The 24334-nt window shown below is 44.5% G+C and overlaps 1 protein-coding gene across 1 annotated transcript; it reads right to left on the bottom strand.

Moving 5' to 3' along the window:
- Positions 1-13921, bottom strand: LOC146185445 (alpha-tocopherol transfer protein-like). The gene is made up of 6 exons (XM_084607823.1): positions 13795-13921; positions 12906-13145; positions 12323-12516; positions 10714-10824; positions 10111-10294; positions 1-209 (listed from the first exon to the last, which is right to left on the bottom strand). The coding sequence occupies exons 1-6, from the start codon at positions 13919-13921 to the stop codon at positions 1-3; spliced, it is 1065 nt and encodes a 354-aa protein (XP_084463949.1).
- Between the last annotated feature and the right edge of the window lie 10413 nt (positions 13922-24334).

The raw sequence follows: 24334 nt of genomic DNA, 5'->3' as shown, positions 1-24334 counted from the left end.
TTAAAAGTCAAGCCGTGTCTCGTTACTTGCTCCTCGTCCGCCACGCCTCACTGGTGTCACAGTTGCCATAGCAGTTATTTCTGAACAGGCGATGCGATTGCGATAGTAGTTTTCCACCGTTTTGAGCACTGCCTCAACGTCGTACTTGCGCACCCGTAGAAAGCGCATGAGGAACGCGTCATCCATTCTGGGCTTTAGTCTGGTGTCCTCTGCGCAAAGCAAAAACAAATTCACATATGTGTAAACAACGTATGGCAGCATTTAGTGCTTTTAAAGAGCATGCATGTTTCGTTGCACTAGAAGGAGCTGGTGAGCCGAAGCTATAAATTTTATTCAAAAAGAGAACACGGGCTGTGATAGATTGTTGCTGCGTGTTTTTGTTGCCGTGGTCCTACAGCACTATTTTCCAACGAATTGCTTTCATTGAGATAATTGAGACAGTTCTGGATCTCTTTTGCCTCTTTTATGATTACAAATCTACGAAAGAGCGTGACAGCAAGTAACCAGGAATAGGAAAGGGCTATATTAAATGTAAATGTTCCGACAACTTTCATTTCCCTACCCCGCATTCTGGTATAATGAAGTCGGTGACGCTGTTTTCACGTGTTATATTCTTACTATACTTCGGTAAAATGAGGCCATAAACAATGAACTACACATACTTCGTTATAATATATATAATTGGTTGTATTCTTGACACATATATTCATTCTGGGAAGCTCTATTGTGTTCTGCATTCATTACTTTGTACGGTATTGTATACATGTGACCAACCAAGCATGCAGAAAGAATGGAGCATTCTTTTACTCAGAAGAAGCTACCGAAGTCGTGAGATGGCCTCCACTTCTCCTCTCTTCATCTCCGAACGCTCGATCTCCAGGATATTTTCGTTTCCGGTGGTTCCTTCTACATATGTGCTCTCGACCGACATCCTAGAATGCAATTCGCTCCGTCTTCGTGTTCGCATAGTGAGCATGGAATGACACAAGTATATTTTGATCAGTTCATTATCTCTGGAGATATTTATTCTCGGTCTTCGAGGGTATGACGCGAAAGCTTTACTGAGTCCTGTCTGCGGCTCCTCTTGGGGATACTATTTCGCTTACATGCACTTTGCACCTCGCCTAATCCCTAACCCTTTCACTTGTGCATCTATAACCGCATATATGCTGATTAGCATATATTGGCAAGCTCCCATTTTTTTTTGTGAAACAGCACCCGAAGAGAAGCGCAGGCAATGTTTCTCGTCAGTCATTAAGTGCAGGACATGAAAGTTAGCCATCACTCTGTGGGAAAGATTTGTACGATGTCAAAAGCGACCGCGCCGCGGCGCGGAGTGTTGTCTGTGTGTGCGAGCGCCAATTGTTGCGTGCTTAAATGGAGAAGCAGCACAATATAGCATAACGAAAGTGAGTTTAGATCTTGAAGACCTGAAGTGTAAAATGCAAACGCAAATGTTTCGAAATGCACCTCAGTAATAGATGAAATTCTATTGAAGCTAATGGAAATAACTTCCTCCAGGCTGTAATAGAGCTTATTTAAAAGTCATAGTGTCTAACCGTGGTTACTGTCAAGATCAAACGATAGCTGCACGATGATATAATACCACGAAGCAGGCGACCGAAGTACTGGCGCGTGTCGCTCGCTCTGAGCTGTGATGTGGTGTGCAATTCTTTTCCGCTACATGCTTTACATTGTGACCTGGACCTAGCCCCGAACCACATAACATCTTTTGCTGGAGGTGTTGGAGGGGGTATGGTCATCCCATCCTGGCCATGGAGCTTCGGCCCCTCGCATCTCCTTCCGCCGTCGGCAAAGGGCTCCTGGTGCACGTCGCCCGGAAGCCTGCCTGATTCGACTAAACTTCGCCGTTAGCCCTGCCCAGGCTGTCCCCCGCCCCAGCCACAACCCAAGACGATCGATAGACCAGCTAGACTAGATGACTCATCGACCCGAAACGCAATCTTTACACCGCACGATCGCAAGATATAACTGCAAAGCTGTCCAGAGCACCCCACTGGACCGACCCGAGAAGCCGCCACATGCGAAACTTACTGGACCTCGGCCGTCAGATCGTGAGGACCTGCGGCCCAAAAGCTTCATGTACCAGGCTTTATCCTGTCATCATCGTGGTGGCAAGCCATTAACTTCCTCCGTATCCAGGGCCCGATCCCGCATCACCGGAGCTTGGACGAGAAGAGAATAACAGAGTGGTGACTTACCTGCGTTATGCAGTGAAGCTTCAGGTCCGCTTCTTTGCCGCCACACGAGTGGAAGGTCAGAAAACACTCGAGGTCGCGGCAAAGCGGCATGCTCGTATCAGTTGTTTCTTTTTTTCAAAGCGATATGTCACACGCAGAAAAAACCGTGCGCATGCTGAATATGTGAGCTCTCGCTTTTTATGCTTTTGCTGTCACCGAGCCTTTCTTTTTATCTTCCTTTGCATGGCTTCTATCGCTTCCAACCCCTCATCTCTTGATGTTGACAACGCTACAGGTGGACACTGACTGTGTGGTTAGTCGCCCGTTGTTTGGAGCTTTCCTGGAGTTCACTGAACCGGTTGATACATTTGAGCGCAAAATAACAGGCGCGACATCTCGGATGCCTCCGGGTCAGATGAAAACGGTGCATAGATGTGGGCCGAGTGGAGTGAATGACTTCGAGTTATTGTGCGCTGCAAGATACTCGACGTAAACTGAGGAATGGAAGCGGATTTTAATAATTACGACAGGCTGTGCCAATACGTTCTTTCATATATGACAAAATGATTTTGGCAAAGGAATCAGGCTCCATTTATAATTACTTTTCTAAAAATCATGTGAATGTAATTAATTTAGGTTGCCAATTCTAGCTCCCCAAATTTATCGATATTACAGTGTAATTACTTCAAAGAATAATGCAATTTGTCTGTTTTTTTTTTTCATGCCAAAAACTTATATAAGAAAGAAGCAGCATCTTTCTCCGGGCATGACGCACGCACGATTTCGACGTCCCGCCAATTTTCCATCTCCCAACTTTTTCCCCCTTGTACTTTCCTACATAACGCGCAGTTGAAATATCGTCAATCACCTCGGCAACAAAATAGTGATAAAAAGGCTATACGGTTAAACATCATTCTCTGTCATTGCACTCAAGAGACGAAGGAGCTTCGAACTAAGCACCTTGCTGCCCGCAGCTGTCTCACCCGTTGGGCGAAACCTTATATACCTCAGCACCAACGAAAATTAGTGTCATGTTTAGTGCTAAGGATGCCTATAATCTTCTTATTGGTCAAGCAGAACTGTGACGGCATCATTATGGAGACCAGCCAGCAATCAGCGGCAAATTAGAAAACGCCGCTAGGCTAACGTGACGTAACGCGTGCCAACGCTAGTTTAAGGGTGCTTAACGTTGAATAGGGGAGGATTATGGTGAATTAATTTGTATTAGCGGCAGATTGCATTGAATTATAAATGTATATTTCGTTACACAGAAAGGAATTGGGTTGCATTATAATGAATTAATGGTGGATTGAGGCGAAGTATCAGTGGAGTGCATTGTATTGAGTAGTTTGAGGCGAATAAGTAAATTACGGTAGATGAATAGTAGATTCCGTTAGATCAGATGCAATAATATTGAATTACAATGAATTAACTCAGTATTGTGCACGATGGATTAAGAGAGAGCACGTCGGATCGCAGTGGATTGAGGTGAATTTAGGGTGTGTTCTGGATGGAGTGCAGTGCGAATGGGTTACTATGTATACGTTAGCAGGGTGGTCTAAGGGAGGATTGTAGTGGCCTGCGGAGGATTAAGTTACGGTAGTCACTTGCTGTAACAAAAGAGCTGTGAAGGTGAACCTATTGATTACTTTGAATCCACCGCAGTCCATAACAATGCACTCCACTATAATATATACTTATTTCTCCTTAGTAAATGCTAAGTTTGGAGTGGTGGTAAATATTCACATTGAAAAAGAATACAGGAGGCAGCCTTTGTCTTGCAGCCTCCCTTTTTCTGGTCTCTCGTCTTTTGTGTGCGACTTATTCCACTTCGTTCCGCAGTAATTAATCCTGCTGGAACCTAATCTATTGTAGTCTATCATTATTCCACCGCCATCCAAGCATGATGATGATGATCCAAGTCAATTCACTGGAACCCCATAACCCGGCCTCATACAACGTCGTCGTCGTCGTCGTCATTATCATCATCATCAGCCTGATTATGCCCACTGCAGGGCGAAGGCCTCTCCCATATTTCTCCACTTAGCCCGGTTCTGAGCTAGCTGCATCCACTTGACCCCTGCGAACTTCTTAACCTCATCCGTCCACCTAACTTTCTGACGTCCCCTGCTACGCTTTCCTTCCCTTGAAATCCAGTTTGTTACCCTAAGCGACCATCGGTTATCCTCTCTTCGCACTACATGTCCTGCCCATGCCCATTTCTTCTTAATTTCCACTAGAATGTCGCTAACTTGAGTAATTCTCTGACCCACTCTGCACACTTCCTATCTCTTAATGTTACTCCTACCATTTTTCGTTCCATAGCCCTCTGGGTTGAACTCAACTTAAGTAGAACTCTCGTGGTTAGCCTCCACGTTTCAGCCCCATAGGTGAGTACAGGCAAGATGCAACTGTTGTATACTTTCCTCTTGAGCGATACCGGTAAGCTGCTAGTCATAGTCTGCGAGTGCTTGCCAAATGCGCTCCATCCCAATCTTATTCTTCTTGTTATTTCCTTTTCATGGTCCGGATCTGCGGTTACTACCTGTCCTAAGTAGACATATTCGCCTACTACTTCCAGTATTTCGCTACCTATTGTAAACTGCTGTTCCTTCCCGAGGCTGTTGAACATTACCTTAGTCTTCTGCATATTGATTTTCAAGCCTACCTTTCTACCTTTCCTGTCTAGGTCATCAATCATTATTTGCAGTTGTTCATCCCCCGAGTTGCTAAGCAAGGCAATGTCATCAGAAAATCGCAGATTACTGAGGTATTCTCCATCTACCCTTATTATCCCTAACTGCTCCCATTCCAAGTCTCTCAATACTTCCTCTAAGCAAGCTGTGAATAGTACTGGGGAGATTGTGTCTCCTTGCCTAACACCTTTCATTAAGGGAATTTTGTTACTTTCTTTATGCAGAACTATGATTGCTGTGCAGCCACTATATATATATATATATATATATATATATATATATATATATATATATATATATATATATATATATATATATATATAGATCAATCAAGGTTAAATATATATATATATATCTTCCAGAACATTGACGTACGGCTCGTCTACCCCCTGATTTCGCAATGCCTGCATCACCGCCGAGGTTTCAACTGAGTCAAATGCTTTTTCGTAATCAATGAATTTTATGTATAAGGGCTGGTTATATTCCGAGCATTTTTCTATCACCTGATTGATGGTATGGATATGATCGATAGTAGAGTACCCTTTCCGAAAACCAGCTTGATCATTTGCTTGATTGCAGTCTAAGGTTGTCCTGAGTCTATTAGCGATTACCTTAGTAAATACCTTGTACGTAACAGACAGTAAGCTGATTGGTCTGTAATTTTTAAGATCCTTAGCGTCCCCTTTCTTATGAATGAGGATAATATTTGCATTCTTCCATGGTTCTGGTACCGTCGATGACACCAGGCACTGCGTATAACCCCAAAAACGACCGAATGATTTCACTTCGGATCCAAGGTCACCCTTTCAACATAACAGTTATCCAAGTCTATGCACCGACCACTACTGCTGAAGAAGCTGATGTTGAGAGATTTTATGCGGACCTACAATGCCTTTTAGACCGCACCCTATCATCAGACGTCGTTTTTCTCATAGGAGACTGGAATAATAAGGTCGGGAGTGAAGAAATATCCGGAATTATGGCAAGTTCGGTCTTGGCGAGCCAAATGAAGCTGGGCAGAGGCTAGTAGAGTTTTGTCAAGAAAACAACCTGACCATAGCGAATACTCATTTTCAACAGCACAAGAGGCGCCTGTACACATGGACTTCACCGGACGGTCTGTACAGGAATCAGATCGATTATATTCTTTGCCGGCAGAGATGAAGAAGCACTATACTAGCAGTAAAAACAAGGCCTGGGGCCGATTGTGGCACCGATCATCAGCTTCTTGTTGCCAAAATTAAGCTTCGATTGAGGAAAACGCAGAAAACTAGAAGGCCTTTCAGGTATGATCTGGATCAAATTCCATTAGAATATGCTGTGGAAGTGAGGAATCGATTTCAAGAATTAGATCTAGAAGACAGAGAGCCCGAAGAGATGTGGACTGATGTTCGTGATATAATACAAGAAGTTGCTACTAAGGTAGTTCCAAAGCAAAAGAAATGCAAGAAAGCAAACTGGTTATCTGAAGAGGCTTTGCAAATAGCTTAGGAAAGGAGGATGGCAAAAGTTATGGGGGAAAGAGAAAGATACAAGGTTCTCAATGCGGATTTTCAGAAAATAGCAAGGAGAGATAAGAATGCCTTCCTGAACATACAGTGCCAAGCGGTTGAGGACAACAGCCAATTAAGGAACACAAGAGCTCTGTATAAGACGATCAAAGATATCAAAGGAAGCTTCTGTGCTAAGCTGGGCATGATAAAGGACAAACGAGGTAAGGACCTCACTGAATCCTCAGAGATAAAGAAGAGGTGGCAGGAATACACAGAAGAACTGTACAAAAAGGACCCGAATGTGCGAACCCAACATAAGACGGTTGTGATTACTGATCTATCCTGAAGAGTGAAGTTGAATGGGCCTTAGCTGCAGCCTTGCTAAAAACAAAGCTAGCGGAATTGATGACATTCCAGCTGAGTTGCTTCAAAACCTCAACCATGACGCTGTTAACATTCTGCATACATTATGTCAGAAGATTTGGACAACCCTGCAGTGGCCACAGGATTGGATGAGGTCAGTTTACATCCCCATTCCAAAGAAAGGCAGTGCCAAAGATTGTTCCAACTACCGCACGATCGCGCTTATTTCGCATGCTAGCAAGGTGATGTTGAAAATCCTCCAAGGTAGGCTGCAGCAGTATGTGGATCGGGAGCTTCCGGACGTGCAAGCTGGGTTTCGCAAGGGCAGAGGAACTAGAGACCAAATTGCCAACCTTCGCTGGATCATGGAAAAAGAAAGAGAGTTCCAGAAACCCATCTACTTCTGCTTTATTGATTATGCGAAAGCGTTTGACTGCGTAGATCACAGCAGATTGTGGCAAGCTCTCCAAGAGATGGGAGTTCCAATTCACCTTATCTGTCTCCTCAGGAACCTATATGAAGGGCAAGAGGCCACAGTCACAACTGGGCATGGTCTTACTGATTGGTTTCCGATCGAGAAAGGAGTGAGGCAAGGCTGCATACTGTCGCCCTGCCTATTTAACCTATATGCAGAGTGCATCATTAGGAAGGCCGGTCTGGACGAATCTTCAGCTGGAGTGAAGATTGCTGGAAAACGTATCAACAACCTTAGATATGCGGATGATACCTTTTTAATGGCAGAAAGTGAAGTGGAACTCAAGAGACTTCTGATGCGCGTACAAGAAGAGAGTGAGAAGTTTGGGCTTAAACTGAACATTAAAAAGACAAAGATCATGGCGTCTTGCGCTATCAAGTCCTGGAGCATCAATGGACAAGAAGTGGAAGCTGTGACAGATTTTCTCTTCTTGGGCTCCGAGATTACCTCGGAAGGAGACTGCAGCCATGAAATTAGGAGACGCCTGCTTCTGGGAAAGAGAGCAATGGTTAGCCTTGACCGCCTAGTAAAGAGCAGAGACATTAGTCTGCCAACCAAGATCCGTATAACTCGTGCTATGGTCTTTCCAGTTGTGATGTATGGATTCGAGAGTTGGACTGTGAAAAAGGCTGACCGCCGAAGAATTGACGCGTGTGAATTGTGGTGCTGGCGAAGACTCTTGAGAGTTCCTTGGACTGCCAGAAGATCAAATCAGTCGATATTGTCGACCATAATCCCTGACTGCGCATTGGAGGGCCAAATTCTAAAGTTAAAGCTCAGCTACTTTGGTCATCTGATGAGGAGAGAGGAGTCACTGGAGAAAGATTTCATGTTGGGAAAGGTTGAGGGTCGCCGGAGAAGGGGTAGGCAGCGAACACGATGGTTAGATGGCATCCTCGAGGCACTGCAGATGAAGTTATGTGATGTTAGAAAGATAGTGAGAGACCGGAAAGCGTGGCGTGACATGGTCCATAGGGTCACGAAGAGTCGGACACGACTGAACGACTGAACTGAACTGAGTTTTTCTAGCACGATATCCCCCCCCTCCCCCCCCCCGTCCTTTAACAAATCTGTAGTTATCTGACCATCTCCAGCTGATTTCCCCCTTTTCATAGTTTCTAATCATGCAACGTAATGAACCGTTAATCCACCACACTCCAACTTAATACATAGCAACCCGCCCTGAATGAATTGTAATCAACCTTTATTCCTACGTTATCTGCCCTAAACTATATTTAACGACTCGTGATGTAGCTTAGGCGAAGAGGCCCTTTGGAATTTGTAGTATGTTGCTGATTGGTCTCTGGGCGATAACATGCCACTCCTACTTGACTAATCTAAGGTTTTGGTAAAATGTCGAGGACAGCAAAAGAAAAAGCTGCGATGAGCCTGACTTTTCAATCAGACCTTTGATTAATCCGGAACGTTGTTCCAAGTTTGTTCAGGAATACGTAATAAAGCTGTGGAAACAGTAGCTTTATCGCTCGTAAAGAGTTTCGTAAAATCCATCCACATACGGCTTGGTTAAAGAGGGGCTTTATATGTGGGCTGGCAGGAGCTGCCAACTTGTGTCTCTCGTTTCACATGGGACGCTTGTGTTAGAATCAGCCTGCCAGGACCCCTCTAGACCACTAAGGCATGTTCATACGGCTTGGTTAAAGACGGGCTTTATATATGGGCTGGAGAAAAAGAAGAAGAATAATGCTCAGTCACCCGCAGCTATTGCTTTCGCTCAATATTCGGTTCAGCAGCATTGAACTCTTCGAATTTTTCTGTTCAGTTTCCAATTTATTAATCTCAGACAGCTTATGCGAATTGCACACTTCATATGCATGATCTATAACAGGGCGTATTAGTGATGTATACGTTAATGTGTTTATCTCTACAGCATTTTTAATGTTTTACGCAGAAAGCATAATTTTAGCTAATTTACAGCTGCAATCAATGTGATTAGCTTGTGACATATTATGCGTGAAAATGACGCCTAGATATTTATGCTCAAAAGCTTTGTTCATACTGCGGTTGTACATGCGGCATTACTTGGACGACGTTGCCGTCAGTGTTTATTAAAACATCGCCGCTTAGTTTAAGCAATTTAATGGAAAGCGGATGCGAGAAGTGCTCATGAGCGGTGTCAGCGCACACAAAAAAGCCATGCGTGCAGGTTGCCGCCGAACAGCTTATATCTATACATTGTAAACTGATCGATCATTTGACGCGGGAAATAATATTGTTAGGATAAAAGGGGGGCGGGGGCTTGAAATTGGGAGAAAAATGGGAAAAAGCAAGGTGCACCGTGACCACATCCGCATTTTTAGCTGTTCCGTCTTATTGTTCCGAGCATATACGGCCTTCATGTAACAAGCCCACCTTATCTCACGAGCAGAAGAAAGTGCATGCGCTGATTGCAGCAACAGTTTGAAGCCTAAATGTGCGTTTTGGCTGGCTTCTTAGAGTGCGTATAATTTTATACTTTTGTTTTATAGGCAGCGTCATTAATATAGATCCAAGAAAACGGTCGATGTTGCTCAGCCGAAGCGTAGCCATACTGATGAAATCCTAAGCCCCTCTGAGGGGCGCCTTGGGAACACTGAAGCTCGTCAGAGTACAAAAACACTTTTTATCAATACGTGTGTCATCTGTATATATTTTTTTGCCAAATCAATTTGGCTGCAGTAAATGTCCGCATTTGATGCTAGTTCATTATCATCTACTGGTGAGCGTGTAAGTATCATGCGGTGAGTATCCACTGGCAAGCAAAAAAAAAAAAAAAACACATATTTTGTGTTTTGGAAGTTCGTCTCTGACCCCCTTGTGTCATTCCACTTTACCGAGGGACAGTGGCCAGCGTTGTCTTCCTCGTGGTCATCGTGACGCCCTACGTTTGGGCTTAGAATCGGGATATCCAAAACGATTGTTCTCAACGAACAGTTGGTCTTGCAGTTCCATTTGTCGCCAGAAGCCGTCAATGTCCAGAGGAGCTGCTTCGCCTCCGTATTCTTCGGGCAGCATGCTTGGTGGTATTTCTTTGTGCAGGTTTTCGTATTGAGTTCCATGAAAGTGGATCTGTTTGGGAAGTAAAGTGACAATTAGGCATTTGGTATGTATAAAGTTTATGTGGTCTTTTCGAACAAAAAACTATCGAATGACGCCGTGCTTTTTGCTTTAAGTACAGCTTGTAATTTCCCTATGCATTCATGAGGAATACGGTTAATGAGTTACCACTGAAGATGTTTTAGTAAGTTGCCTGAGTAGCAAAAGCTGAACAACTAAACTGAAGAACGTTCTCAAATTACATTTTTTGACATTCTTTCCACTGACAGAACTGCAACATATGAGGCAGTTACTCACTAGACCATGCAATATACATTTCGTGCTTAACGACTCTAAGCCTAGAAGTGAGTACTTTTCTTTGATATACCTTACAGACAAAACAATGGATATCTTCACGATGGCAGCAAGGACGCGCAAAGAATTGTACTTGCCCTCTCAGCCAACTTCCTTTTGATGAACGGCCTCATTAAAACGAAGAGAAAATCCATGGCCTTGGACTGACGGATGATGTGTAGAGCTTTCAGTCTCATTGGCATGCAGTCCTTTAAGGAAAGAAATGGAAAGAAGGAAAGAAGGAAAGAAATACTTAGGGCATCGAAGCACGTCGCCCCTCAAATCTGTTTACAAAAACAGTCGGGTCGACAGAGATGAATTGCTTTCAACTAACTAAGATACTGACAGGGGTTACTGTATAGGCACCATGATTTCTTGCTCTAGCTTGCGTCCATAGCCAGAAAAGAGGCGTTCTCTAGTGCGATGCAAATGTTATTTAGCGTTTACTAAGCGTATGGGTGTTCCCCACGCACCTTTCCTTGAAGATAATTGCTGTGGTGGACGAACAAAGCTGAACTGCACAAAGGTGGCGGGATCTTTTGAAATCTTTTGAAAAACCCGAAAATCATTGCCCAGTGCGTGACATCAATGAAATAAAACTAACACAGACAAACTTCACACAGGTCAGAAACGTTCGGAATCTGTTCCACATGTATTGTTGAATATTGAGCATGATCAGTGCCTAAATGTCGTGCGCAATAAGTGTTCATGACCTATACATGGTGATCGAGCTCAGTTTGCTACAAAATTTAGTGTTTTAATGGTTTACTGGTAACCACTGCACGACACAGGCGGGGTAAATTTTGTCTTTTGTACGAGCTGTTTGTCAGCTGGTCTCATTGTGATCTGCGTACCTCTTCCACCTAACTCGCTTTTTTCCTTCAGTAAAATGCCTTGCAGTGCATGCTGGCGCATCATCATCATCATCATCATCATCATCATCATCATCATCATCATCAGCAGCAGCAGCAGCAGCAGCAGCAGCAGCAGCAGCAGCAGCAGCAGCAGCAGCAGCAGCAGCAGCAGCAGCAGCAGCAGCAGCAGCAGCAGCAGCCTGATTATACCCACTGCAGGGCGAAGGCCTCTCCCATATTTCTCCACTTAACCCGGTTCTGTGCTAGCTGCATCCACTTGATCCCTGCGAACTTCTTAATCTCATCCGCCCACCTAACTTTCTGCCGCCCCCTTTCTGCCGCCCCCTGCTACTGGCGCATAGCTTGTAAGAATTCAAGCGCAACAATGACAACACGTAGACAAAGGAGAGACGACAGGATAAGCGCTGCTTGCAACACTTTGCGCTACTTGCGAATTATTGCAAAACGCGCTTTTCCTGTTGTCTCTCCTTTGTTTGTGTGTCGTCGTTGTTGCGTTTAAATTCATAGAAGCTGCCCGTCTGCCTTGCAAGTAAGTGCAATTATTCAAAAGCTACTTTTCATTAACAGCGCAGACGATATTGGCGAGATTTAGAATTGTATAACTGTATTGATTTGGGCTATAGGGGAAGCGCGGAGTGCCAATGCGCGCTAACAGATTGCCACGCTGAAAGGGCAAAAGGTGCGGCTAGGTGTGATCCAATAAGTTTTTTTTTTTGCATTATATTTGTAGATTTTATGCATGCATTTTATTGTATCTATTACGTCCCCACTAGGGCGTCTCGAGAAGTTGTGAACAAGAATAAATAATTGCTTTTTGGGCGCTCTATCCTACCTGTAGGTATTCGAAGAAGCGTCGTGTGAGGCCCAGCTGGCATGACAAAAGTCTGTCTATTGTGAAACCTGCCGAGTCGATTACTATGCTGACCCCGGCTGTATGAGAGGTCGGATCTGCTGCCATGTGCTCCAGACAGACGAGGACCGCTTTCTGGCCTAATTCGTAGGACCTTCCGCCCGGAACCCAGACACCTGCATAAAGAAGTAGCAAAGGCATTCTTGCCCGAGGACAGAATGGAAAAAATGAAACATTTAGAGAAAGGCTGTACACCAACAGCCTTCCAATTTTAGCTGTAAAAGCTTCTATCTTTTAATTATTCTTAAATCTTTCAGCCCCGGTGCAACGGGATTTGCGCCCTTTGATTCACGAATGAGTAGTGGGTGCTGTCTGAGAGTTCGTCATCTCCTTCTCTTTTCATGCCGATGTAGAAAGTGAGCCCGTATAGATGCTTATCAGACTTGTAATAATTGATATTGGAGCTTGAGTTGATTGTCAGTACTTAAAATACAAGCACGCTTGAAGGCGAGTGAAGTAGCAGCTAGTTTAAAAGTACAATGAGTAATGCATTCGTAATTCTTACCAGCTCTGACGAGAAGCACTAGACGGCCGTACACGTCTTTAGAAGGCAAAATCATCATGATTTTCCTGCTTGGTGGGTTGATGACTGACGGCAAGAAATCAGAGTACACGGCTGGACAGGCGGCGCGATTCCTGTAGTAATTTATCACTGTTTTGCGCGCCGCCTCAACGTCGTATTTGCGCACCCGTAGAAAGCGCACTAGAAACTGTTCGTCCGTTCTCGGTGTTAGTTTGGTGTCCTCTGGAAAGGAAAAATTGACATATGTGTCAACAGCGCACGGTGATTATTAACAAGTTCATAATTATTAACGACGACTAGACAGGCGCTATGTGTGTGTGTTTCGGGATCATGCATTACCAAATTTTGGAAACCCCAGCCAAAACGTTTCTTGCAGATAACTGGAACATAGGCTGAGGCCGATTGCTGCAGCGTATTTTTGCTTCCGCTTTCTTACGCCACTGCGAAAGCGCCATTACGAAATGGTTATCGGTTATTAAGGTCAGTTTTTGGATCGCTCTGAGCAGGTCGATTCATCTGATTTAGCTGAATAAACGCACACCTACACCTCCGTTCCTTTCTTTAAGCGTGCGAAGGTAAACAGCTAGTAATTAAATGTATAAGCATGAAAACATGAGAGGCCAAATATAAGTGTTACACTAACTTTCATTTCTAACAGCATTTTGTCTGTATTATTCAAGATGATGATCCGACCATATAACTTCTGGTCTTCGTATTCAGTCAGAGGAATGCGGCTATAAGCACTAGCTTATGTAGTGCGTTTAAACATAATCATTATAGGAAGCCTTGCTTGCTCTACGCCCCTATGGTTTCACCCTAATTGGCACATATCAGCATGCAGGTAGGCAGAAGCAATATATCATTGTTTTACCCAGAAGAAGCTGCCGAAGTCTTGAGATGGCTTCGACTTCTTGCCTCTCCATTTGCGAACGGTCAGTCTCCGGGACGTTATCGTTTCCGATGTGTCCTTTTACGTTTGTGGGGCTCTCAATAGACATACTCGAGTGCACTTCGCTCCGTCTTCCTGTTTGCATAAGAATAGCACGCAATGACAAGCCAATATAATTGAATGCGACTGTGTTGAAGGCACCGTTGTGCGCTAATGCGGAGTCGGCGTTGGTGCTGTGTGTGAAAAATCAAAATCACGACCAAAGGTTTTTCGCGGTGTTGAGCGTGGATCCAGGAGCATATGATCTAGGCCACAGGAGCTGCCAACTCAGGTCACTGCTGTGACTTGGGAAATTGACTGTTGTATCGAACAGCGGGCCCTTCAATCTAGAGTCGCACGCAATACTTCCAATCCACGCAAGCACTTTAGAACGGCATGACTATATCTGGGCATTAATGTCAGCTGGCATTTCACACAGCAGGTTGTGACTATTTACTGATGAGTATATATGAAATATTAGAGGCACAAATTAAGATATTATTTTTTAATGAGTCTAACGAAAAGTGTTCTACTAAGTTAAGGACAACACAGAGCACTATCGAATGGAAAATGGTAGGCGTATAGTTAAGAGATTGGAAGCGTGCAGAGTGGGTTACAGAAATAAATCGAGTTAATGACATTTTAGTGAAAATCAAGAAGAAAAAATGGGCCTGGGCACAGCATGTAGTGCAAAGAGAGGATAACCGAGTTTCGCGAAGGGTAACAAATTGAATTGCAAGTGAAGGAAAGCGTAGCAGGGGGCAGCAGAAAGTTAGGTGGGCGGATTTGCTTAAGCAGATTTTAGGGGTCGAGGGAATGTAGCTAGCACAGGACCGGGTTAATTAAAGTAATGTGTAAGAGGACTTCATCATGCAGTGGGTATAATCCGGTTGGTGATGATGATTGTTAAGTGAGTAGCAATGTACACGTAAATATATGAACGAGGATTGTGAAAAGGATTAGCAGACAGGCTCTATTAGCGCTGTCGTGCCATACCTTAAAGACGAACATTAGTCGCCGCAGATGTTAGAGAGGATCCATTAACGAAAAATTCTGATTGAAACGAAGCCTCACTAAAATTCAGGAACGCGTGAAAGAATGTTCTGATTGGCGTCAAAGTTTTCAGAACTGGTGCTGTAATCAAAGGAAGCAATTTAGTCGGACAAGATATTGGTGAACGCTGGCTAGGCGGGGATTCGAAGCCAGGACCTTTGGGTTGGGAGACGGGCAACCTGACCATAGGCCACGATATATCTCGTTGGTCCGAGCTGGATAAATGGTGATCTACTGAATACAATATTATATTTGACCTGCTGTATTGCCTTATAACTGCGTACTAAGGCATTCGTGAGTAATCGTGAGCTTGCAAACCAAGCATCATTGCGTAAAAAAAAGGGGCAAACATGAATCACAGCGCGAGGGGGGGACGTTCCGATTTGTTGTGTCGTCGTATTTTAGACTAGCAGAACTCACCGCGTGGCCACCCATACATACTTGAAATGAAACAAAAATTGAATTTGAGGAAATTAAATACGAAGTAACACTCTCATCTGCGTGCTCGGCAGAAATCTTAAACTACTGTGCGCTCGCCATTGAGAGAGAAGAGGAAAATTTCCACCGCTGATAGAGACCCCTTTAAGGGTTGTAAAGAACGAAAAACAAAGAGAAAAGGATAAGAAACAGATCGTTGTGTGAAGCTGTGTGTGCGATGTGTTGAGGGTTTGAGTCGTTGAGGGTTTTTCATTCAGTACGCGATACGAACGGAAACCGTAACTGTTATCGCGATGCTAACAGCCTAGCTTATGCGTCCTCAATGTTTTGATCAAGTGGTTTCTTCATAATTCTCTAGCCCCAGATGACCAGTAAAGCGATCAGCAGTCTATTTAGTGCTGAGCATGAAACTTCGCCGTCACGCTATGGCACGCTGTGACGGGAGAATGCGCCGTGGCGCTATCTATGTCTGAGGCCCCTAGACTTCGTTGAATATCACCTCCGCTGTCCGCTAGCAGCGATGTATGTCGTCAAGGATCGGGACGTGGTTTTGGCCGTTTATTTTGCTGTGTGGGTGTGTGGGTGAATTTTGAGAGAATGGCGATCGCATGCTGTGTACCATTGCAGCGGTAAGTAACGCAGAAAAAAATGTTCCTCTTCCCTGTAGTGACACCGAATGGTGTCAAAAGTTTAAATGAGCAATACTACTTTAGTAAATGGGTGGTCTTTCATTTATTTCACCACATGTCCATCTCTGTGAGAAAGAAAATAACTTGGACGATATCGTTCGTGTTTATGGATGAGTTGCCCACGACGAACGTGTCACTTCGCAACGCGAGATAGCTATGATCTCCATTCAGACGCCGTAACGAGTTTATTTCACTCTATTTCGAGCACAATGACAACTAAGCGACATGTGTCTGTTTAAGTGTACAGGAAAGTAGGGCGACGAAATTAACTTCTTTTGTGCTAATACTGCCTTATATTTACTTATGACATGATACGCACGCGTGTTCAGCCAAACAAACCCGTGACACAGTATGAGCTAAGGCAAGTGAATAATCATGGGAATCGATATTTTGTTTTACACAAGGCATATGTTCGGAGAAGTAATCCTATGCATTGAAAACGAGTGTTAGTTATTGACATTTTGCCGGCATAAGAGTCTGCTTGTTGCCGCCCGCATATGGGTTGCGTGCAGCAGTTTGAAGCGAATATGATTTTTTTTTTGCTGCAAAATATTATTTGCCGTTCATTTAGCGCGCATACCTGCATGGTCAAACTAGATATCTCAACCAATGCGATAAAAACTTGAGGCCCTTCAATAATTAACAGTTCATTTCCAAGCAACCCAGGGATGCTACACGTATAGTAATGCCCACGCCGTGGAAATGGCGCATATTGTGGTCAGAAAGATGTTGTTTTTCTCGTTAGGGGTCATATTTATTCGGTAGGATTCTGCAACGCATATGCTTTAAAATTGTTCACTATTTGGCAAAGAAAAAATAAGCATGATTTGCGCGTTCACGAGTGGCTTTACTACACCGCTACTCTTCTGCGCAGCGTAGAGTTATATGAGTCGTTTTGGTAGTGCCTGTAAGAGTAGTCGCTCGGGGAATCGCAGGACTATACAGAGAAATTTTCGGCCACGGATTTAATATACTAAATGCACGCTTTTACTACTGTTGTTTTTATTTTTCGACCGCTTCTCCTTCTAGTGCTACAAAAGGCGCGCATGAGTAACTGCCGCAGTGCACCTGTCGGTTGTATTGCATGAGCTTAGCCCATATCGTTCAGTGTTGAATGTGTGATAGTCACCTGGCGAAATCTGCCAAAGTTTTGGGCTAATCGATGAAGGAAGAAATAGGTTTTCAGGCGGTTACCGTACCACATCAAAGTAGTACACACGCTCGTTGTCGACAAATGTTTGCCGCTAAGTTATGATTGCGCCCCTTAGTTGTGAGACATAGTTGTTGGACATGAACAACTAGTACCAGTAGGTTGAGGTTGAGGTTATTGCAAGCTACTGATAGGATTAACCTTTCGATTATGAATATTCTACCGGTAACGCTCCACCTAGCGATACTTAGGTAGTAAATCACCTGTAATATATCTTCAAAAAAAAAAAAAAAGAAACATGAATTTCGACATCGCTCACATCCCTTATGACGGTCAGTGGCTCCCCATAGCGACAGTTCCAGTCCCTACATTCAGACACGCATAGTTTTGAAAGGGTTTTGGTTAGTAAACAAGTGTTTAAATGGTATCGAGAAAATTTACTCACCCCCATAGCGACAGTTCCAGTCCCTACATTCAGACACGCATAGTTTTGAAAGGGTTTTGGTTAGTAAACAAATGTTTAAATGGTATCGAGAAAATTTACTTAAACTAACGCGTACAACGCACAGATAAGAGTTTAACTTGTGGGTATCTAAGTCACCTATATTTGCTTATATATATACCGCACAATGACATGGGCGAGAAAGCAGATCACAGAAGTAGTATTACCTATGCAGTGATGCTTCAGGTCCGCTACTCCGCCGCCGCACGAGTTGCCGGCCAGAAGGATGCGAAGTCGCAATGAAGTGGGCTGATACGACAGAGCACGCTCTTATCGTCTGTATTTTGACCTCGACATATCAGGAGCAAACAAAAATAAAGAAATGTAAACATGTTAAACGTGTCAACTCTCCTTTCTAACGGCCTCCGAGCCTCTTTTTGTACCTTCCTCTCTGTGTCTTCTATCACTTCCAACACCCTCATTACTGCTCTCTCGGTGTTGACAACGCCGCAAGCATGCACTGTGGTTGCTGGCTGGTCGCCTGATGTTTGCAACCCTTCTAGGGTTCACTGAAACAGTGAAAGGCAATGTGAGCAGGTATATGAGTCCCCGGATGCATATTCTTCAATGGCAAATGATGCAGACATTTGGGCCAAGCCGAGCGAATGACTTCGCTTCGTCGTCCGCTGAAAGATCGGCGTCACTGCCGATTTTTATATAAGCTCCCCAACGTCAGCTTCTTTCTGCTCAACGCACAATATGAATTGATTTAAGAATGCGATGTTTATACTTAAAGGCAGTTGTGCGTCTGTGCGAGGCGTATGGCAACAAGCATATATGGCTCCGGCCCACAGCCACGGTATGGTTGAAAGTTAATTCCTTCATTTAGAGCGGTTAGTTAGTTAGTTAGTTAGTTAGTTAGTTAGTTAGTTAGTTAGTTAGTTAGTTAGTTAGTTAGTTAGTTAGTTAGTTAGTTAGTTAGTTAGTTAGTTAGTTAGTTAGTTAGTTAGTTAGTTAGTTAGTTAGTTAGTTAGTTAGTTAGTTAGTTAGTTAGTTAGTTAGTTAGTTAGTTAGTTAGTTAGTTAGTTAGTTAGTTAGTTAGTTAGTTAGTTAGTTAGTTAGTTAGTTAGTTAGTTAGTTAGTTAGTTAGTTAGTTAGTTAGTTAGTTAGTTAGTTAGTTAGTTAGTTAGTTAGTTAGTTAGTTAGTTAGTTAGTTAGTTAGTTAGTTAGTTAGTTAGTTAGTTAGTTAGTTAGTTAGTTAGTTAGTTAGTTAGTTAGTTAGTTAGTTAGTTAGTTAGTTAGTTAGTTAGTTAGTTAGTTAGTTAGTTAGTTAGTTAGTTAGTTATGAGTACTATGACACAAAACCAACTGACATTTGAAGCTCGATGCTAATTTTTCATGGCCACTTTCTTTTTTTGAGCGCAGTTCTTTACCATCGTAATTGAAGCGGTTTATTGAAACGATAGAAACACCGCAGAATTTCATGCGCTGCATCTGCCATCATTTATGACACTTCTGCTTAGCAGAAGAAGATATCACATTTTTTTTTTAAATGAAGCTGCTCCAACGTAATGAAAAAGTGACCAACATTGAACCGTTAAATGCTTTTCAGTAGTATCACATTTTGTAGACCAGCATTTTGCAGAATGCACCTGATGAATGCAGCCAACTAACGTAAAGCAGCAGCGAAATTTTCATTGAGCACTCCGCCATGACATCTTTCTCTCGCTCCTTTCAGTGCCTTACCTCGACGCGGTTGACGTGCCCCTTGAGAGCGATACAGCTATTGCACGTTTTCTTCCCTTACAACTGGTAAAAACTGCGTGAAAGTAAGACGGGACAGAGGGATAGCACTCAGAGGGAAAAGTGCTGAATTTCAAATTATATTTCCTGCTATTGCCACCTATGTGCTATTGTACGACGCATCGACCTGGAAAAGGAAAGAGCAATCAGGAAGATCATTTCAAGACAAACAGCCGCCACAACTTTGGTGGATTGCAAACCATCCGAAAAATTTCGCTCTTTCCTTGATAGTGCAAGCGATGACATGCTGACACATCTTTCGCCTGCACGTGTTATATTTATTGCCTCGATAATAATTCTAACCAACAAGCACTTTTTCAGCGTGCGGATAAAAGTGCTCATTAGCAACGTCAGTGCGCTAAAAAAAAAAACGAGCTGAAAAACTCCTGTGATCATGTGGTTCATTGCTTAGCCATGCAAATTGAACAAATTTTTTATTCGGGGTCAATGCGCTAAAAAAAATGAGCTGGAAAACTCCTGTGATCATGTGGTTCACTGCTTAGCCATGCAAATTGAACAAATTTCTTATTCGGGGTCAATGCGCTAAAAAAAAAGTGAGCTGAAAAACTCCTGTGATCATGTGGTTCACTGCTTAGCCATGCAAATTGAACAAATTTCTCATTCGGGATACCCTGACCGCATAATGATTTCCGTAGCTGAGTGCTTCCTCTGAGGAATGAAACAAACAAACAAACAAACAAAAAAATTACCGACGATTACGTTACTTCCTAATGCGAAATTTGAGCGCAGCAAATAAGCTGTTTCACTTTTTCGATAAATTGAGGCAAAGAAATCGAGCAACACATGTATGCGCTATCACAGAATTTTTTTTTTTATTTTTCACACGTATTCCTTTAACAAAGACTCCCTTCTCGGCGGCGGCGATGAGCTTCTGCTTCAGCCTCGCTTACACCTGGTTGCTCTCGACGGTGGCGATGAGCCTCCGCTTCGGCGGTGCGAACGGCAGGGTCTTCTCGACGGCGGCGATGAGCTTCTGCTTCAGCCTCGCTTACTGCTCTGGATTCTGGCGGCGACGGCGCTGGCAGCAGCAGCAGCAGCAGCAGCAGCAGCAGCAGCAGCAGCGGCGGCGGCAGCAGCAGCAGCAGCAGCAGCAGCAGCAGCAGCAGCAGACGGAGGACTTCCACGCTCATGGCTCAGAAAGAACTGGCAGATAATGTCGCAGTGGCGAACGGCAGTGGCAATTTCGGCTCGGGCGGTGCACATATACAGATCCGCCGCCACCGATCTGGCTCTCTGATTGCCACCACACAGGGGATGCATTGGAGAAGGAGCGAAGAAAGGAATTAAGTTCGAGCCGGCGCTTTGACAACCGGAGACTCGCAGGAAGAGGGGGGAGGGGGGCGGCGTGTACACCCAGCGGCAAACGATGGGGGCAGAAGCGCGCGCAGCAAGCGGACAACGCGATAAAGGGAGGAGGGAAGAGATAGCAGCGACTGACTGATGCTGCTGACGCCGATAGTGAGTCAACCCCAGCTGCGGAGTTGGTTTCAGGGACAACGCCGCCGATGCCGACGCAAACAATATGATACCCTCGCTTCCGCAGCGCCAAGAACCAGGTCTAGACGTGGGAAGGTGGTCACGTATTCGTCGACGTGCCGGGGCCTACGTGAAATAACCGGCGCGTCGGCAACTGAAGAGCACCCTATCCGCCACACAGGAACAGGGGGGGGGGGGGGGGACCCTCCCCTCCTCTTTCTGCATGGCGGCGACGGTGTTCTATGCAGTCACGTTATCTTGACTCTCTAGCGGCGTCAGCGGCATCCAGCGGTATCAGTCGGTCGCTGCTAGCGCTGGGGGGATGAAAGGGGGGCGGAGCTGGTTACGAGGCCGACGACGACGCCGACGCGAAACCCAGGAACGGACGCCAAAGAGCTGCGCTCTAAAAAGCAAATAAGTAAGGCGGCTGAATAATCAGGGTGGTGTAAGGACTGCATGGTTTACGTTGGCCAGACCTCCTATAACCTGGAGATGATAGGTAAAGATGCAAGCGTTTAAACTACGTTTTCAGTACCTCTCAAATTGTCGGTATTTTGCAGAAAGAAGAGCAGCTCGCGCCATTCTTAAGAAGAAACGTTTCTGAGACATTTAACGTACGCCTTTAAAGACCGTACGCTACTGCATTAATGGGCCCCTATTATTACCTAATCATTGTCCCTTAATTTGTACATCTGTTATTTCACACATGCTCCTTAGCATACATTTGCAAGCTATCACATTATGTGAAAGATCACCCTTCATAAATATAAAACCCCACCTTAACCAAGCCTTACCAAGAAGCCTGCTTAGCCTGGGAGCAGTATGTGTATAACTCGGGAGCCAGAAGTCACGGATGGTTTGACTCCATCTCAGCCTCCCTCTTCAAGTGCGAAGACCAAATTGGCTACGTCCGCAAAACTCGGCCATGTTAACGTTCTCATGACGTCACTCAGCCCGAAGCCCAGTCAGCACAAGATGTCAACTCGTACCTGCCGGGCGCCCACCATTCGCTTTTCGCTGACAAGGCCGACAAGACTAACGTTAAAGTTTCTGGAAAACAGGGCCTTTAACTATACCCCGTTGAAACATGCACCAATAGAAAAGGTTCGTAACTTGTAACGAGGGTAATGCGTTGTGATGCCGGCAAGAGTGCATTGGACAAGTGGGCAGGTGTGCAAACAACAGAGTTGAATTACGCAACGATCACACCACTAAAACTGTCACAAACCTGTGGATCAGACCCTGCTTTTATTGGTCGACAGGCCCGCCGGTCAGAATCGACCAATAGCAGCGCGGCCAGTCGATCGGTTGTTGACAGTTTTTGTGATGTGATCTTCTCGTAATTTGACGCCAGAAGCAATTCTCCCTAATGTTCCGTTTTCTATTTCGGATCCATGGTACTCTGGCATTGACTGAGTGAGCATAGCGAGAGTATCACACGAAAGCAGCAAGCGGTCACTCTCACAAATTACAAAATAACAGGCCCCGTTACTGAACAGCGACAAACAGTACCGACGGGACAGCACGACCCATTTGTGTTCATTAATGACTGCGATTGTAGCTAGTGTGGAAAAACACAAAAGACAGCGACAAAGGTACCGACGGCATAGCACGCTAGCGTGCTGTCCCGTCGGTACCTTTTGTCACTGTCCTTTGTGTTTTTCCACGCTAGTTGCAATATCGCGGTCATTACCGAATACACACCAACTAGCCCAACTGTCTTCCATGATCATGACCCATTTGTGGTGCTCTATGATTATGCTTTTTGGGTCACGCGGTGCATGCTTGTAACGTCATCATCATCTAAGCCAATCAAGAATGCCGTGTCAATGGTGGATAGCTGTGTGACGGAGCAAAGGCCGCCCAGGCAACGTGCAAGTTCTGCACGTGTCGTGCCACTCTCGGTAGATGGAGCCCTTGAAACGACAGCCAGCTAAAGTATTTAAATACCCGTACATAAAAAGCGTGGACTCACAATGGAGGAAAAGAACTAGGAAACTAACTAGTAAGTATGCTAGTCACAAGGACGGAGAAATAAAGAGCATTAAGCAACAGGTGAAAAACGCAGAAGGTAAAAATTGAATAAATTCGATGGAAAAGAAACAGAGTGTGGAATTATACCGTAAGTGGAAAATGCAGATCAGGAAGGAAGATTTCTTTGATAACTCAAGAGGCAGTGCTCTACTTTTTGAAGCTAGATCAGGGTGCCTTAGAACACGCAGCTACAAAAAGAAATTTAACAATGGAGATGACGCATGTGCTGTATGTGGAAACTCCAGTGAAACAATGACCATATTATACTCGAATGTAATGGTATCCATCCGGAGGTTGATGCAGGCGCAATCACTGTTCCTGAAGCTCTGGGGTTTAGAGATAACAGTATCCGGGTGAATAAACCGGCGGTGGAAACTAGCAAAAAACGACTGGAAGATTGGTGGCTTAAAAGCAGAGAAGTGACAATGTTAGTAATGTAGGAACAAAAATTTAATAAACAGAATGATGGTTTAGTTAACCATTCTAAATCAATAATTAAGATATATGGAAAAAAATCAGCATGATAGCTACTGCTACCACCCCGTTTCAAAGGGGACGCTCCTATAATCCATCCATCCATCCATCCATCCATCCATCCATCCATCCATCCATCCATCCATCCATCCATCCATCCATCCATCCATCCATCCATCCATCCATCCATCCATCCATCCATCCATCCATCCATCCATCCATCCATCCATCCATCCATCCATCCATCCATCCATCCATCCATCCATCCATCCATCCATCCATCCATCCATCCATCCATCCATCCATCCATCCATCCATCCATCCATCCATCCATCCATCCATCCATCCATCCATCCATCCATCCATCCATCCATCCATCCATCCATCCATCCATCCATCCATCCATCCATCCATCCATCCATCCATCCATCCATCCATCCATCCATCCATCCATCCATCCATCCATCCATCCATCCATCCATCCATCCATCCATCCATCCATCCATCCATCCATCCATCCATCCATCCATCCATCCATCCATCCATCCATCCATCCATCCATCCATCCATCCATCCATCCATCCATCCATCCATCCATCCATCCATCCATCCATCCATCCATCCATCCATCCATCCATCCATCCATCCATCCATCCATCCATCCATCCATCCATCCATCCATCCATCCATCCATCCATCCATCCATCCATCCATCCATCCATCCATCCATCCATCCATCCATCCATCCATCCATCCATCCATCCATCCATCCATCCATCCATCCATCCATCCATCCATCCATCCATCCATCCATCCATCCATCCATCCATCCATCCATCCATCCATCCATCCATCCATCCATCCATCCATCCATCCATCCATCCATCCATCCATCCATCCATC

Source organism: Amblyomma maculatum, chromosome 6 (genome assembly GCF_055883805.1).
Source record: "Amblyomma maculatum isolate TAMU_Amacu chromosome 6, ASM5588380v1, whole genome shotgun sequence".
Taxonomy (NCBI): Eukaryota; Metazoa; Arthropoda; class Arachnida; order Ixodida; family Ixodidae; genus Amblyomma; species Amblyomma maculatum.
The sequence above is the reverse complement of the archived record's forward strand: the minus strand, read 5'-3'. Positions and strand labels throughout refer to the sequence as shown.

Bases quoted from the DNA above. Each gene is read 5' to 3' on its own strand.
- LOC146185445 (XM_084607823.1), bottom strand. From the start codon at position 13,921: ATGTCTATTGAGAGCCCCACAAACGTAAAAGGACACATCGGAAACGAT. The intron at 13,146-13,794 runs GTAAAACAATGA...TTTCCTTTCCAG, and splicing joins ACTTCGGCAGCTTCTTCTGG to AGGACACCAAACTAACACCG. The intron at 10,295-10,713 runs GCAAGTACAATT...CTTCCCAAACAG, and splicing joins AAAGGAAGTTGGCTGAGAGG to ATCCACTTTCATGGAACTCA.